This window comes from Bombyx mandarina, chromosome 25, assembly GCF_030267445.1.
Source record: "Bombyx mandarina strain Sakado chromosome 25, ASM3026744v2".
Taxonomy (NCBI): Eukaryota; Metazoa; Arthropoda; class Insecta; order Lepidoptera; family Bombycidae; genus Bombyx; species Bombyx mandarina.
Genome location: NC_143231.1, coordinates 3,717,554 through 3,735,383, shown reverse-complemented (window position 1 = coordinate 3,735,383; position 17,830 = coordinate 3,717,554). Strand labels below are relative to the sequence as shown.

Here is a 17,830-nt window from a genome sequence, read left to right as displayed (position 1 = left end):
ACTTTAAAATGATGAAGAAAAGTACTACTGAAATCTTATCATGTAAAGTTCAAAGTAAGAGAATTCAGTCGATACTGATGCAGTATGATTGTTCACACTCATTCATAATAATGTGGATCGCAACATCGTTTGTCTTCGTTTGTAATTCTCGAACTTAGTGCACTGTTGTATTTCATTCAATATGTATTTATGTTATCTATATCGCAATCACTCTTTAATCTATGGCATTTTTACGCTTTCAGTTCGCGCCGTGGATTTTTTGGCGCGAACGCGAGGAGTGAAGTCATGAGATTTGTTTTATTTTGTCTATTTAGAGTTTCTTCAAGTTTAAATGTGTAATAACGGTGGTTTATTAACTGTATGTATTATAATATCTGTGAAAGTGCACAAATGTGGGAAAATGAAACAAAACCGCTGGACGTAACGGGATGCAGGATCTCGGGATCCACCACAAAGTCCACTGAAATGACCACCATTTTACTGAGATTATATTTCATCCCATATCATATTCTCATCTTATTCCATTAATTTCATTCCAGTTGATTAATGTCTCAAATTAATCATCTTCGTTTCATTGCATTTCATTTCCCTCCATATTATCATTTTTCATAAAAATAAGAATATAAATTAAAATAAGACATGACTTAAAGGTAAGACCTTTAAGTCCAGATACCAGGTCATAAAATACCATTTAAAAAAATCAGTTCGCACTCATTTCGTTAATTCCATTTTCGAATTTTGAAAAGATAGTTTGGATGTACCAACACCCTATTGTATATTTTAATTTTGTTTTTATATTCGAAATACCATTGAATTTTCCTTTAAACGTTCAATGAATAATTGGCAAGGAAGTTATTGCTGAATAACGAGCCTTATGCAATAGGTTATAAGGTGCAATACTAACAAAGTCCTGTCGTATATCAGCGAAGTCCTTTCCGTATTTGTCGAGTGCCTCCTCGAACAGGTTGGCCTCGGAGGCGGACCACTCCTCCATCTCGTCGCGGCACAGCACGGGGCCCGACGCCGGCACCAGCGACGACAGCGCCGACTCTATGCTGTAGCCAGACTTGTGGAGGGTGTCCATCGCATGGAACTGCAAACACATTATCATCGTTTTAGTTAGTTTCTAGCTTTTTTTTCCTACCTAATCTTATAGCCTTGAGAGGCTATGTCATCGTAACCGGGCGAGTAGGTAAGCTCATGGGGCTCAAACCGGGAGTGTTGCTAACACTGTGCTTCGCAGAATCGACCACCTGATCGGAAACGCGACCCACTGAGAAGATCCGACGAGAAACTCAATGGGTTGTGTCGATGGATTAGTTTACTCGTCGAGCCCTTCGTCAAGCGACGGGTTTGGCGAGGACGGTGACCGGAGTTTCTAGCAAGAGTCACCAATTTATGGATGAAATTAATGTTCGTATTGTAATTTTTGTTTAAATATTTTAATGATTTAATAATAAAACAATTATAGGTTTTTCTGTCAACGTTAATGTGCGTTATATTGGTACAGTTCAGATATAATTTAACAACGTGGTACGCGGGTAGTTTTAAGAAATCAATGTTCTTTATAGAATTAGCTATAATCACATATTATCATAAATAATCACGTATTATTAAAAATAAATTATATTTAAGTTGTTAATAATACCCAATATTTATATTTCGTGAATTTCGTGGCAAGAATATTTGATTTAATTTTGGCATATTAAGACCAAAGTATTTTTATACAATTCAAAACATTGATTCAAGTGTCATGTTTTAAATTATACTTATATATTATATTTATATTTATATAAGTTATTTGTTATATTACTTGTGGACTTTGTTGCCATTGCTATTTGTTGAGTGTTTGTTGTTTTTTTATAAAACATACACTATGCCGCGACAAACTGGTGTAGTATTCAAAAGAAAGGGTAGAAAAATTGTGTACGACGTATATTGCTTCATTATAAAACAGGGGAAGAATTATATGGAAAAAGTAAAACAGACTTCGGAAGCAACAAAAACATTTAGGTGCATTATTAAGGAAGCTAAAGGCTCTGGCTTGCTCGCCGTGTTTCGGACTCCGGGTAAGAAAAGATCAGGGAAGAAGAAAGTTACCGGAATGGATAGTTTCGTTCAATCTGTAATAAAAAGATGTAATCATAATAACTACATAACAAGCAGCGAAACTCCGTACCGTAGAAAGGCTTCGAAAATTTTAAAGAAGATATAAATTTTAATGGCTCGGAATGAAGCTTACGACGTATTATGAAAGAGCTAGGCTTTAGATGGAAAAAAAGAACAGAAAATAATCGGAAGCTGGTAATTGAAAAAAGTAACATTCGATTACTACGAATCGAATATCTTCAAAAAATAATTAATTATAGACAAAAAAGAAGACCGAATCGACCGAGTTGTAAACTACACCGATGAGCCCTATGTCGACTAATCACTATGATAGCGACTCGGGTGATGAAAACAGTGATGATGATGATGATGGTCAAGATTATGATAACGAAAAAAATAATACAAATACCAGCTTCGCTTCAACTGAACCAAGACCTGGCAACAGCTCTAGTTTTGACTTAATAGAAGGAATATCTATTTTACCCCAAGATTAAATTATTACAATTATTAACCTACATTTTTTGTTGATGTTCTAATAAATATATAAAAAAATACATATGTTGATTTTAATAATTTAATTGCATTATGACGCAGAGTATATAATGTTTTTGCACGTGAGTGTACCATGCGCAAACTTAACCCCACTACGTCAACAAATGCTCAAGAAGTTTGCCGGCTATTATACGAGACAGTGTGAAAATCAGTGCAAGCTTTCTTTTTGCAAGATGTACCCTCCTTTTCAAACTGAACCTATTGACTAGTTGTTATTAATACAATGTTCTCAAGTTATAATATATACATGTAAGGTATATAAATTTGGTTGAATTAAGCTACAAGACTGTTTGACATCGCAATACCACAAGCAAAGTCAATTCTTTGCACGCTGATCTTATCAAGACCAAGGTAAATCAGGATAGAAGATATGATTTACCAGTGTGATGTCCCTGCTCGCGGCGGCGGCGGACATGTGCAGCGAGGGTTGCTTGACGCTGGAGGAGCAGTCGAGGGCTCGTGCGAACGTGCCCACGGACCGCGACACAACTAAGAACTGATCTATCTGCCGGTCCGTGAGCCCGTGCTCCGGTGTCCAAACCAACGTTTCTAATTCTTCACTGATCCGTGGGTCCTCTTCGCCTGGAAAACACAATTTACACCATTAAAATTATATTCTCCTCAGAATATTATTAGTTTATGATGATAGAAAAATAGCAACCATTAAGATCTTGTGGCCAATGCCACCGCTTTCACTTTTAATTGAATAAAGTATGTAGAACTGAAGTTTCATAACATTAGAACAACCACTATAATAGTGTACAATACAGAATTGCTTAGCGGCCTTAACTCACAGGATAGATGGTGTATCAATCAACTCTAATAACATGCTACCGGTACCTAATATAAGTAGGAGCGTTGGTTAAAGAAAAAGGGTAGGTAAAGATTTTAATTAAAGGAATTACTATGTTGAAAAAAGGATGTGACTAACTACTAGTAGAAGGTTGGAGTTATTTATCAATAACATCTGACTGACACTCTCTCTCTCTGGTCATCTCTGGTTTGAATTATTTTGTAAGCTCATTGACACACAATTTTATATTTATAAAGATTGAATAATTTGAATCTATAGGGGCAATCCACATTTATTCAGATTAGTACTGTAAGGTCTTTAGTACATTTTTAGTGATTATGATATCATCCTGTTGGAAAAAAAATACAAACAAATGTTCTAAATCTTTAGTTTATTTGTTAGAATTGACATACCTTCTTTTAATAAATTAGTTACTTCAGTCTGATATCTACTTCCAACTCTGATTTCTCCCTTATCTGCTAATAAAGTCTTTTGTGAAGGATCAAATACTAAACAATAAAAAAATGCGTCCTGAAACAAAAGAGAAAAGTTTTTTAATTAAAATTCAATTTTATTATTTTGATTTTCCTTTTGGTTACTTGAACTTTAAAATCTTCTTTAATCTTCATAATTGGATACATTTCAATATAATTTTATATAATCAAGATCAGACTTTTATGAAATGGAACGTTTGAAACATTTTATTGTTTGACCAAAATTTACTTCAAGTTTTACAAGACGCAACTAATTAATTACTTTTAAAAGACATGTAATTATAATTCAGGTCAGTATTGAATATTAGTCGACTAATTTAAAAAAATCTTTGACACATACATAATGAGCTTTTGAGTACATTATCTGTGGTTTTTTTCTAATTACAAATTGACACTCTTAGGGTAAAGGTCTATCATAATTAAGACAGATGTATTAACATTAAGAGTAATATTTTAATACTTCCAATTACTGTATTTTATATTTATGTGGGAACGATTAAGCAACTTATCTAATACATTGAAGCCTTTATTTCATAATATATCAGTTTATGTACTTAAAACAATCGTACTAAATCTTTAATTCGATGTTAATAACAATTTTTATTTTTACATTTAAATCCCAAATTAAATTGTTCATCTCTATGGTGTTATCCAAATTTAGTTTTAGTATCCAACTGGTTAGTTTTTATGAGAGACTAGCCGTACTTGCCCGCTTCGCTGGGCATTTAAAATTGACACTATTATTAGGGAGTCCAACACTCATATAAATATTAGCCTATCCATTAAGTACATATATGTTCTACATGGATACCAAGTTTCAAGTCAATCGGATGCACGGTTCAGTAGTTATAACGGAACAATCGTAAAAAACACTGTAAATTTATATATTAGTATAGATATCTTAGATTCGAAAAAGGCAAAGGGAGGACGGTTAAAAACAAAAATCCCGATATGCTTCTCCTCCTCGCGTCGTTTCCTCACTGCTGAGGATCGTGACCATTATATGTCGACAGGATTTTGCTCCTTGTAATGTCCCGCCAGCGCCTCCGATCATTGGCCGCATGAAGGGCGTCGTGGAATGGGATCTCTATTGCGATATGCTTAATGTAGTTTTGTTATCAGTTCGTTCGTGTCCCCGGGTACATACTCACATCCTTATTGAGATAGCTGAGCAGCGACTCCGTCTCGTTGAGTAGCGTGACGGTGCACTTGCCGCGAATGTGCGTCGCCGGCAACGTTTCCACGTGCCTGGACAGGAACAGCTCGCGGTGTTTCGCTTGGTGCCGCTGCTTCGGCGCCAGGCCGTCTGTACCTGGCAATTCGGTAGATTCCTCCTCCATCGCCGCTGTAACAGAGAAAATTATATTGTTTTTTTTTATTGCTTAGATGGGTGGACGAACTCACAGCCCACCTGGTGTTAAGTGGTTACTGGAGCCCATAGACATCTACAACATAAATGCGACACCCACCTTGAGATATAAGTTCTAAGGCCTCAATTATAGTTACAACGGCTGCCCCACCCTTCAAACTGAAACGCATTACTGCTTCACGGTAGAAATAGGCAGGGTGGTGGTACCTACCCGCGCGGACTCTCAAGAGGTCCTACCACCAGTTAATATATCAACCGTTTTTATAGTGTCGCGTCAACTTATATCGACAGATCAAGTGAGCTCAACCAGAAAGAAGGGAAGACAGCATCATCTAATTCAATAAACCGTTTATAAAAATCACTATCACTACATAATATAAAACAAAATTGCTTTCTCTGTCCCTATGTATGCTTAAATCTTTAAAACTACGTAACGGATTTTGATGCGTTTTTTTTAATAGATAGAGTGATTGAAGAGGAAGGTTTATATGTATAATAACATCCATCAAATAGTGGAGAAATCAATAATAAATTACAGTTTCCGAAGCGAAGCGAGGGCGGGTCGCTACTTTACTATAAAATTTAGTCAGTAAAAGTTGCTATAAGATAAGAGAACACACATCATCAGTACCTTTTCAAAACTACAGTAATTCTATAGTACTTGTAATAAAATAACTAACATGATTCCGATTTATGTTTGTATATATGCTCTTTGACACACAACTCGTACGTAATACCCAAAATCAATGGCTTCAATAGAAAATTGTGTGGCGATCGTACGAGGCGAGGGTCCAAGAAGGGTGACAAATCCGCTACATTGTCTTTTTTGTGTATTTGCGACAATGCATTATTTAGTTGGTACGCAAACCTGGGCTTCTCCTTATTCATATAAAATATGTAACTATGTTGAGTTCTCATGTAGAGCATCAAATCCGGTTTTTACAAATCGCGATTACAAGATAGTAACCCCGAACCGGTAACGATCAAGACTCATGCGTAAATATTCAAAATATGTATATGAAGACAAATTTAAATGCACTGAATATTATAAAATCATCAGTAGATTGAATATATAATGAGAAAACATAATATACAACTATATTCAAATACTTTACTAAGCAGGGATTATCGTTTGCCGTATTCGCAGTTCTAAAATGATAGAAACAGAGCAGGGAATTTAAGTGTTGTTCATTTAAAAAAAAAGTTTTTAAGGTTCTGGTGGTAGGACCTCTTGTGAGTCCGGGCCGGTAGTTACCACCGCCTTGCCTATTTCTGCCTAGAAGCAGTAATGCGTTTCGGTTTGAAGAGTGGGGCAGCCGCTGTAAATATACTGAGACCTTAGAACATATATCTCAATGTGGGTGGCAAATTTACGTTGTAGATGTCTATGGGCTCCAGTAACCAATTAACATCAGGTGGGCTGTGAGCTCGTCCACCCATCTAAGAAAAAAAAACATAATTCTAACACTATACATCTACACTACACTACACTACACTATCAATCCCAAATGGGGTATTTGGGTTCATCAGAATCGGGGTAGAGCACAGCAGCCGGCGAGCAGGTGTTGCGAAACGAGCCCACGTCAACTTTTGATTTTAACGTACCGATGTGCGGCCGCCATTACGACACGCGTCCTACACGTACACACATACGTATCGACAAACATGTCCGACTTTCCGTTGGAATCTTATTATATTAATGCATCGTAAGAGATGCGTGCGTGTAACAGTCGTGTTTATTATTGTTTCAACAAAAATCCGTTTTGGTAATCTCACGAGACCTTGCCGAGTGAATGCCTTAACGTGGTTGAGTTGTAGTACCTGTTTTATTGAGAAAGTGGGAATACACAGTACAATTTAAACTCGTTATCAGCGAGAGTTTAATACCAAACTTTACATCATACGCGCGTTGTTTGAATCGACCTTCGACGACTTATGATTTTATTTCACGTCTTATCTCTTTTACATCTGTTGTATTTTTAAATGTAATGATGATAAATAATGATTTTGTATTCGAGTTAATTTTTGGAAATTTTACAAAACATGTAATTTGAAATCGTAAATGAATAACCATTAATGTTGTTTTTCGCAGGGTAAGCCGAGCTGGGGTGTGGACGAGTAGGTAAACAAACAAAAGGGAGGCTCGGCTGCAAAGAGCTCACAAAAGCGCGACCCCTGCCGAGAAGTTGGTCGTGTCGTATTGACGCGTGCCCACGTCACAGCGGCTACCATCATCATCATCATCATGCCAATCTGCTGACCTTGCATACAGTTACAACATTTTTTTTTTTTTTTATTGCTTAGATGGATGGACGAGTTCACAGCCCACCTGGTGTTAAGTGGTTACTGGAGCCCATAGACATCTACAACGTAAATGCGCCACCCACCTCGAAAATTCCTTCCCCTAGTTTTACATTCGTCCAACAATTGTTTTACTACAAACATAGATACACAAAAAAAATAACGAGGCCACGTCACGTCTATTATGGGTCATTAAACTATTATTTAATCATCTATTTTAATACGTTTTAATTGGTTTGAGCCCTATCTGTCTTTGAACTGAATTTTTCAACGTAATGTTTATCACCTTCGAAACAATTAACTTCGACAGTTACACACGTGTCGAGAACCAATACAATTTTACTTTGATCCAATATCCTCAACAGGATTAGTAAGTAGGATTAAAAAAATATTATTTCAATATAATACTTCTAGTCAACAAATTTTTGTAAGTCCGATTTAACTAAAAATAAAATCGTATTTTTAAGTTTCCAAGTTTACGTTACGTTTATGTCTTTAGGTTAAAAACGTGTACTATTTCCCGGACAATTTTAAAACGTAATATAATCGATTCCAGGATTATTTTCGTAATCAATAAAGCCCGCAACGTAAGTTTAAATTGTTTTAAGAAGATTCGAGACCCTGGCGGTGGGGTGGCTCGAGGGGTGAGTTATAACGGCGACTTATTGTTGGCACACATACACGTGTAGACAGATACGTCAATAGGCAACATGTATAATAAAAGTCGTTCGGTGAACTGGAATTAAATTAAGATCAATATTCTGCGACTCCTTAGGAATATTCGTTATCGCATGTTATACGTCTCCAAAACCTACTTTATTACTATGCATAATATACATAAAATGACTTAATTTATTTTACCAAAATTAAATTTAAACTAGTATTTAAAACTAGTTAATTCGCTTCATTGTTCGAATTTTTGTGTAGTGGTAGTTTATAGAGTCAAATTATATAAGTAGCTATTCAAGGAGCATGCAGCGGTGGTATCCGCATAGACACAATATTAAGCATTTTGAATTTAATTTAAAATTCAAACAGTAGAATCGAGTTTGAAATACTGTAATAAATTGTTACTTCAATCGTAATTTACGTCAACATTTTTTGTCAAAAACTACACGTGTACAAAGTACAAAAATATTTATATCGTTTGTTATTCGTTTTAAAAACATAAGGTTTACGAAAAACATATTTTGTAAGTGTTAACCTATTTTGACCTGTCTAAAATTTTTTTAAAGATGGCATGATGTATCTTATGGTTCAATTTTTATCAAAATTATGATAAATAGCGGCCCGCTCCGGCTCCGCTCGGGTCTTTAACCAAAAAGGATATTTGCCGTTTTTTCTATTTTTTTAAATAAAAGATCACTTATTGCGGCATAACTATAATAGTTAGACATAATAATATGCTGTCGCGACACTTTTTGTAAATAATAATGTGTTCTACAAAGTTGTAGTATTTTATTTTATTTTACTATCAATAGTTTTCGCAGGACACGCGATGTAAAGAATATTTTAGGTAATTTTTTAGGCCTTGGGTTACATTATTAAAGTTTTAGTAAGCATACCTCATTTTTTTCAAAAAAGATTATAGCATATGTCACTCGGCAATAGTGTAGCTTCCAAATAGTGAAAGAATTTTTCAAAGCGGTTCAGTAGTTTCGGAGCCTATTCAATACAAACAAACAAACTTCCAAATATCACCGAAAAAAGTAATAACGATCTGAATTCGATTTGAAGTAGTTGATGATAATTATTTTATCGATACGATCGTGACGATTTTCGATAGCCAACACTAAGAGACGCGGCGGCGGCGAGGGTCTGCCATTTACCGCGACGACGCCCCGCTCCGGGGGCGGTCGCCGAATTGCGGGGGATTTACTTTATGATAATTATTTCGATTGCCATCGCGAGGAAAAGGAGGAGTGAACTCGAAGCGGTCTCGAATACGGTGTAATGTTTGTGAAAATCAATGCTTTTATCTCGTATTTCTTATATTATATATAGCCTATTTATATATGTATAACGTATATTACATATAGTACCTAGTCCAGCCATAAGTTCTGTTACAAATGAAAATATATTTTTTTAAATGAATTTTTTTTTTTTATTGCCTAGATGGGTGGACGAGCTCACAGCCCACCTGGTGTTAAGTGGTTACTGGAGCCCATAGACATCTACAACGTAAATGCGCAACCCACCTTGAGATATAAGTTCTAAGGTCTCAGTGTAGAGTTACAACGGCTGCCCCACTCTTCAAACCGAAACGCATTACTGCTTCACGGCAGAAATTGGCAGGGCGGTGGTACCTATCCGTGGGGACTCACAAGAGGTCCTACCACCAGTAAAATTACGTACATATTTCATTAGAAAAATTGGTCCAAGCTTGCCGGATTCGAACAACGTTGCATCGCTCGACAAGAATGCACTGCACGTCTTATCCTTTAGGCCACGACGACTTCGAGGTCGAAAATCCATTATTACAATTGCAAACAAATTAAGGTTCGGTAACCGTTTTGAAATAGCGCATACCATAATTTTGGAAATAGAAGGTAGTATGCCAGATTTCTTGTAATTAAATCTGAAATCAGAAAAATCTAATTGCTTCGCTGCAGCAATGGATTATAAAGGATGGTACAATGCCGGCTCTTAACCTTAGATCACAAATATTTCTACTCTCAATAGGAATACTGGTGAGTTACAAAACATTTTAAGAACCTAACAAATGAATCTTATTTATTACTCATGATTTTTTTTCAATGATTATTTGATAATGCTCAATTTTCAATATGTTTGGCCTGATTTCATTGTTTTATATTATTATTTATGTATTTGTAAATAATAATAAATTTGTAAGCCTACATTTAAACGAGTTGTTACCATTTGTTATAGACGGCAGAAAGCACAATACCACGTTAAGTTTAACGGTAGGCAGTGGGCTTCGCTTAGCTCCTGTCATTCCTGACGTCTATGAGTGATGGGAACAACTCACCATCAGGTGGGCCGTATGCTCGTCTGCCTACAAGGGCAATAAAAAGTAGCTATCGTTCAATACCCTCCGGAAATCTCGTTTCAAGAGGAATGTGTCATAGCGCTCAGTAAACAGAGGAGAAAAGTTCATTCCAAACCCTGATGGTAACGTGGCAAAAAAAGATCTCTGGAAACGCATTGGTTTTTTTTTTTTTATTGCTTCGATGGGTGGATGAGCTCACAGCCCACCTGGTGTTAAGTGGTTACTGGAGCCCATAGACATTTACAATGCAAATGCGCCACCCACCTTGAGATATCAGTTCTAAGGTCTCAGTATAGTTACAACTGCTGCCCCATCCATCAAGCCGAAACGCATTACTGCTTCACGGCAGAAATAGGCGGGGTGGTGGTACCTACCCGTGCGGACTCACATGAGGTCCTACCACCAGTATTACGCAAATTATAATTTTGGGGGTTTGATTTTTTATTACACGATGTTATTCCTTCACCGTGGAAGCCGATCGTGAACATTTGTTGAGTACATATTTCATTAGAAAAATTGGTACTCGCCTGCAGGAATCGAACACCGGTGCATCAACCGGTGCACCGGTGCTTCAACACGAATGCACCGGACGTCTTATCTTTTAGGCCACGACGACTTGTACGCACTTGTACTTGACTTGACGCATTGTGGATGAGCGCATTAACTAGAATGGATAAACTCTGCTCCAGTGGCAGACAGTGTGATAATAAAAATGACATGACGAGATCATCTCCACCTTTTTTATTAATTCACTATTTAATTAGCAAATAATAAGAAACTATGTACACAGCTTGAACAATAATTTTAAAAAGGAACCTTCGAATGCCTTTACACAATATTATTGATGACTAAAAGTATGCGCGACTAAAAGTATGGTATATTTTAAGATGTTTAATTAGTATACGTGGTAATTGTGACGATTTTGGTATCTCTTTGCATTTTATCATGGCATTCGCAGAAGTAAATGGAATGCGGAATAACGACAATCACCGTGCGAGGCGTATGAATACAAAACAATTACCATAGAAGACAGTCTTACAATGCTTTTTGACAGGCACTTACAAACGTTGAACAGTTAGAATATTAGTTTGAAAAAATAAAAGCATATATTTTTATTTGGCGGACCACAATTTACTTTATCACGCTGGTATATATTTTAATAGTTATATGTTTATTGTGTCCTCACAGATAGATGCACCATTTCGCCCACCTGCCGCGAAGCCAATCATGTGATATGAAAGGTGGGAAAGCCGATTCACATTTACATAAACTTGATACTTTAGCCTCATGTCTCAAAGTGGATGGTGGCATTTATATTGTGAAGCCTGTGGACAATGGTAACTACCTGATATCAAATGAAGTTATGATATGATAAGTGTAGGATATAATAATTAATACTAGTGGTCCCCTGGTAGTTGAAATTCGACTATAATTAATTGAAATTATAAGTTTGTACACTATTATGGTTCTATTGTCAAAGACTTCGCCAAGACTACACTTTAGACAAATATTTATAAAGACAAACAATATTTAATCTATTCTCAATTTATGCTCGACTTCTGCGAGTGCACCATCTCGCAGAAGGAGGCGGCGGGGCGAGTGAGGCAAAGCTCTCCTCACTACGCAGAAACCCGCCGCCGCCGAGCAGGGGGTCGGGACCGGGGTCTCGTCCGTAACCCGGCCCCCTAAGAGCTTCGGGCTCCACCCGCTTTGTGCGGGGAGGAGCTTAGGCGTGGGGCGGCGTGGTAGGTCGCGTTCCCCCGACCGCTCCGGGGGAAGGTGTAGCGCGGCGCTATCAATCGGGCTCTTGGCCCGTCGACCGAGGGAACCGGCGGTCATGTTGCTGGCGGCCGCCGGTCCGGCGTCTGGGGGACGGCGGGATGGATGTAATGTGCTCTGCGTAAACCCTGTCCCGCCGTCTCAATAACTCCGACTGGGTTCCCACCCGGTCCGGGGTAGGGCGCCGGCTGTGAGCGGCAGGAGTTTTTAGTGAGGTTCGACTCCCACATACCCCACCTGCCGTGCGGGTGGGGATCCGGCGATTTTCTCCTGTGGAAAAAAAAAAAAAAAAAAAAAAATCTATTCTCAATTTGACCACAGACTACGAGTATAAGCAATAACAGAAGTTTGACAATAAACAAACATGCATGCGTGTGTGTGTCAGAAGTCGTCGTGGCCTAACGGATAAGACGTCCGGTACATTCGTGTTTAGCGATGCATCGGTGTTCGAATCCCGCTGGCGGGTACCAATTTTTGTAATGAAATACGTACTCAACAAATGTTCACGATTGATTTCCACGGTGAAGGAATAACATCGTGTAATAGAAATGAAACCCGCAAAATTATAATTTGCGTAATTACTGGTGGTAGGACCTCTTGTGAGTCCGCACGGGTAGGTACCACCACCCTGCCTATTTCTGCCGTGAAGCAGTAATGCGTTTCGGTTTGAAGGGTGGGGCAGCCGTTGTAACTATAATTGAGACCTTAGAACTTATATCTCAAGGTGGGTGGCGCATTTACGTTGTAGATGTCTATGGGCTCCAGTAACCACTTAACACCAGGTGGGCTGTGAGCTCGTCCACTCATCTAAGCAATAAAAAAAAAAAAAAAAAAAAAAAAAACATGGTAGTGTGTGTAATGTTTTCTTTTATTGATTTAATGCATTTTTTAACATAATTAAAAAAAAAATTACATTCTGCACTCCTTCTCTATATTGTTTGGGAAATTTCATACTCCTTCGTCCGCGCAATTTTCATAAAAAGGGGTACAAAATTTTTGCTTCAAGTATTAATATATTGTATAGTATTAATATATTATATAATTAATATATTCCTTTGGCGGTCTGTAGTCTTCAAGACCTAAACCTAACCAAAGTTCGAAGTCTCTTAATTTAATTGCATTTAGTATCTTAAATGGACAAGAATATGTATTTGTTTAGATGTTACTTTCTCCAAATGAAACGAAATTTTAGCATTACTTCCACCTGTCCCTTCAAGACAGGTTTCCAAAGCATTGCCTTAAGTGTTTTATTTTAAAAATAAATTTGTACGTTATCTACATTCCGACCATTGTCTTTGTGTGGACTGGTTTTGTCAATGCTTTTAATGGGTTACGAAGGTGCATTAAAATTAAAAGTTCTGAGAATCGTTAAATATAAAAGCCTTATTGTAGTATTGTTAGTTGAGCATACTAACTTACGATCCAGCCCGTGTTTAGCGATTACCGGAATCAACGGATTATTATAACGTAAAGAACGTTTTACGGGTTTGAATTTGAAATTCGAGATTTTTCAAGATTCTTACATGTCAAAATTAAGAGTTGAACTATTATATATTATTAAAATATTACGAGATCGTCTTTGTTGTCAGCACATTTCAGGTGCGTTGCGTTGCTTGAACTGTGGATATTATCAAGCATTATCTTATCTCGTTTCCATGGTTCGTACTCAATGCTTGGTACACACACGGTTAGAGTAATATTATTTTTAAATAATTTTAAATACAGTACTTTGGATTGAAAAAAAAAAAACAAAAGCTGATCAATATTTTGTCTATTTTTCGGGCAAGTTGCAAGAACGATTTCGTAGTTATAGTAGTTTAGTTTATAGCTTGTACGGGAAGATTTTACCAACACATTAAAGGAACTAATAGGTACACATTACACATATACATTACGGTATTAACTTAGTAAGCTCCTATTAGGACTGTGATATACAGATAAAAATAGTAATTCCTGCATTGTTATAGCTTATCGTTTTTTATGTTAGTTTTGCTCGACTTATAGATGGGGGGTTAGTGAAGTAGTTTTTTTTTCAGTTGCATTTTTTAACTAAAATACGGTATAGTTGTGAATGAGTCATGGTTTGTAGTTAGGAATTAAGGTACAACGATGTGGCGAGTGAGAGTATATAATTTATGGAATATGGGATTATGGATACACACGCATCAACACGCAACTAATTAAAGCGTAGGCAAAGAGAAAATGGCAATCTGTGGAGTCCTCCTACTGCTAGTGGGGGTGTCGGTTACGTGTGCCCCCTGGGGGTGGTTGGGTGTATGGTTTTTCTGCTCGGGCATCCTTTGCTTACTTATTGATCCAGTCAAATGTGTGGAGGTGGCGCGGTGGGTGGCGCGCCCGGCCCCGCGACCCCTGAAGGGGTACGTCCAAATAAATCTGCCCGCCGCGAAACACCGCAGTGACAACAGCGGCGGACGGTAAGATGCGGCCACACTATATCCATTGTCGTATCCACCTTGAGGGAAGCCGCTGACCTCCGTCCCGGGGGCCGAGGCCGCTCGACTCGTTCCGGCACACAGACAAAAAAAAATTGCAAGTGCCATTTTAATTGGAATGATTTCCATCGAGAGGCAAAGCGGCCGGCTCGACCTTAGAAACAGGCATGCGCGCGACTGTTGAATGTACCTAAAAACCGCGACGCCTTTACTCTCTTCAAAAAGGTCAATGACGTTTCTTTATCAAATACGAGAATCCACGCCCCGTTTAATATTTACGTTTGAGAAATTAAGAAAATATTTCAAGAGCTAGGCGGCGTTATTAATTCATAGTACCTATGTATTACACATAATTTTATCGAGTTCATAAAATCACTGCCGCTTGTTAAAAATATATGATAAAACGTAATAACCGACACTGAAAATTTAGTTTGATTACGCAAAGTCCACACAACAATGACCTGTCTTCATTGCTTATCTTAATAGGTCACAGGATGAAATGAGTAATAAATAATAAGTACTCCATTACTTGGTTGCTTTACATCAATAAATATATATTGCGACATCGGGTATTATAAAAAGCCACATTTTCTCTCGGAAATTGTGGATGACTAATGCTCGACGAGATATTAATTTATGTAAGATATTTTGAACCAAAATCTAGTCACCTTTGGGATTTAGCCCGACTGAAAACATCTAGTCGTACCAGTAGAGTACTACTAAACTAAGGTGTTCGATTTTCAACGCGGTAATCTGTCCTTTCTTTCTTTGTTATCGAAATGACAAAATACGTCAGATATTTTATATGATTGGTAAATTGTTTTCATTTTTTTGGTAATGTGACATGTACCTAATGAATATACTTATAATATGTATTAACACTACTAAGTAACAAAGATCTTGGGATCGAAATTTTCAGGGATTTATTCCCAGTCTTGACCGGTGGACATTAAAAAAAAGGGATATATTTCAGAAATTAGTACACTAATCCGTTATTTTATTATTACACCACGTGTCATTGGAATTTTGCCACAAATCTCTCTGGCGCTATAACCTTTGTCCTTCTTCTAATGAGGTTGTCAAAGAATGCACTGGCATGCAATGGCATTGCCGATATGGATTGTGCTTAAGTGTGTTGTGTGCTAGTCTAACTTTAATGTTTTTAAAAAAATAACGTAATAGAGCATCAATTTAATTAAAAACGATACGAAAACTCAATGGGTCTCAACTCACTCGATCAAGGATTATAAAAACAAACCAGGTCAATTTTTTTTTTATTGCTTATATGGGTCGACGAGCTCACAGTCCACCTGGTGTTAAGTGGTTACTGGAGCCCATAGACATCTACCCACCTAAAAACCAATTTCCGTAATTACTGGTGGTAGGCTATTGTAAACCCACAAAGGTATCATCATTGGACACCATTTCTGCCGCGCAGCAGTCACGAGTTCGGGTTTGGAGTCTGGGACAGCCGTCATACAACAAAATAATTAATTAAGACTAAGATACGGATCGGAGACTAATGTCTCAAAGTGCCTCTAAAAATCTAAATAAATATAAAATAAAATCCAAAATATTTCGTTGGTGAAGTGGCATAAGCAAATCACCATTATTTTTCTTTACTTATTATTTATCAATGAAAATTCGATAGTTCATTCATTCATTGCATTTTTCATTTTTTACAAAAAATGTTTGGTTAAGGAAATGTTGTTATGGTGTGCTCGACACATTTTATCATAAATTAGATAGTTTAATAACCCAACTAGATGGTAGATAGACAGTAAATCAGTTCTATTAGGTATTATCACAGATTTAACGTTGAGATCAAATTTCCGAAATAATAGAATTAAAGCCGACAACGTTTGAACAAATGACTGTCCTCCGCTACAAACAAAAATGTATGATTACTTTACGTAATTTATAGAATGGTAACAACTGGCGAACGCCTGTCTGCCACCTGTCTGCAACTCATAATGCGCTACTTTGGCCACGTTGCCCACAGATGTGTAGATAACTTGGAACCTCTGATGATCACTGGAAAAGTAAAAGGAAAACGTCCTAGAGGCCGGAGCCCCAAACGTTGGTCCGACCAGATCTCCGAGCAAACCAGCGGACCACTTAGCGCTGCACTACACCAGGCAACTGAACGGAACCGATGGAGGCTGGCAGTCGACAAGCTGAAACGGAGTCACGATCCCTCCCTAAGTAATGAGGGAGCGATGGAGAAGAAGAAGAACAAATGATGAAGGCTTAAACATCCCTAGAAAGTGTAAACGACAATTTCTTGCTGCTGGCCTTCAGGACCCGCCTTTACACCGGTGATTACCACTATCGACTTTAGTAGACGGGGACGACGATTCAATTTTCGACGGTACTCTCAGGTATATGCTTATAATACTCCTAAATTCTACAAAAACTACGAATTTATTATTATTTAGTAACCTACATTTTTTTGCACGATAATTTTCCCTAAGCCTGGATGTCATGTTTTACATGATTATTTCAGAGGCACTATGATGAAATTGTATTTAACTTTAAACTCAGGCTCGTTTTTCTTCGCCATACATCTTACGCCATTCTGCCGTGAAGTAGTAATGCGTTTCGACTTGGAGTGGGGCGGCCGTTGGTAAAACTATACTGAGACCTTAGAACTGATATTTAAAAAAAAAAACATTTTTTTGATATCGTACCTACTTTGATCGATTTTCGCGAGTCCTAAACATAATTATACTGGTGGTAGGACCTCTTGTGAGTCCGCACAGGTAGGTACCACCACCTTGCCTATTTCTGCCGTGAAGCAGTACCTACTACGTTTCAGATTGAAGGACGGGGCAGTCGTACTGTAAAAACGGAGACCTTAGAACCCATGTCTAAGGTAGGTGGCGCATTTACGTCGTAGATGTCTATGGGCTCTAGTAACCACTTAACACCAGGTGGGCTGTGAGCTCGTCCATCCATCTAAGTAATAAA

At 37.6% G+C, this 17,830-nt stretch overlaps 1 protein-coding gene across 3 annotated transcripts in view; it reads right to left on the bottom strand.

Moving 5' to 3' along the window:
- Window positions 1-17,830, bottom strand: part of MTA1-like (metastasis associated 1-like) — a 78,101-nt gene that overhangs the window by 10,357 nt on the left and 49,914 nt on the right. For 2 of the 3 annotated variants that reach the window (XM_028175574.2, XM_089738579.1), the window contains exons 4-7: window positions 5,100-5,293; window positions 3,868-3,985; window positions 3,041-3,243; window positions 905-1,093 (exon numbers count right to left, since the gene is read on the bottom strand). In XM_028175574.2, the coding sequence (XP_028031375.2) occupies window positions 905-1,093; window positions 3,041-3,243; window positions 3,868-3,985; window positions 5,100-5,293 (704 nt within the window). Of the gene's footprint in view, window positions 1-904; window positions 1,094-3,040; window positions 3,244-3,867; window positions 3,986-5,099; window positions 5,294-14,715; window positions 14,984-17,830 lie in introns of those variants that run through there. The other variant, XM_089738578.1, reaches the window with a different exon arrangement.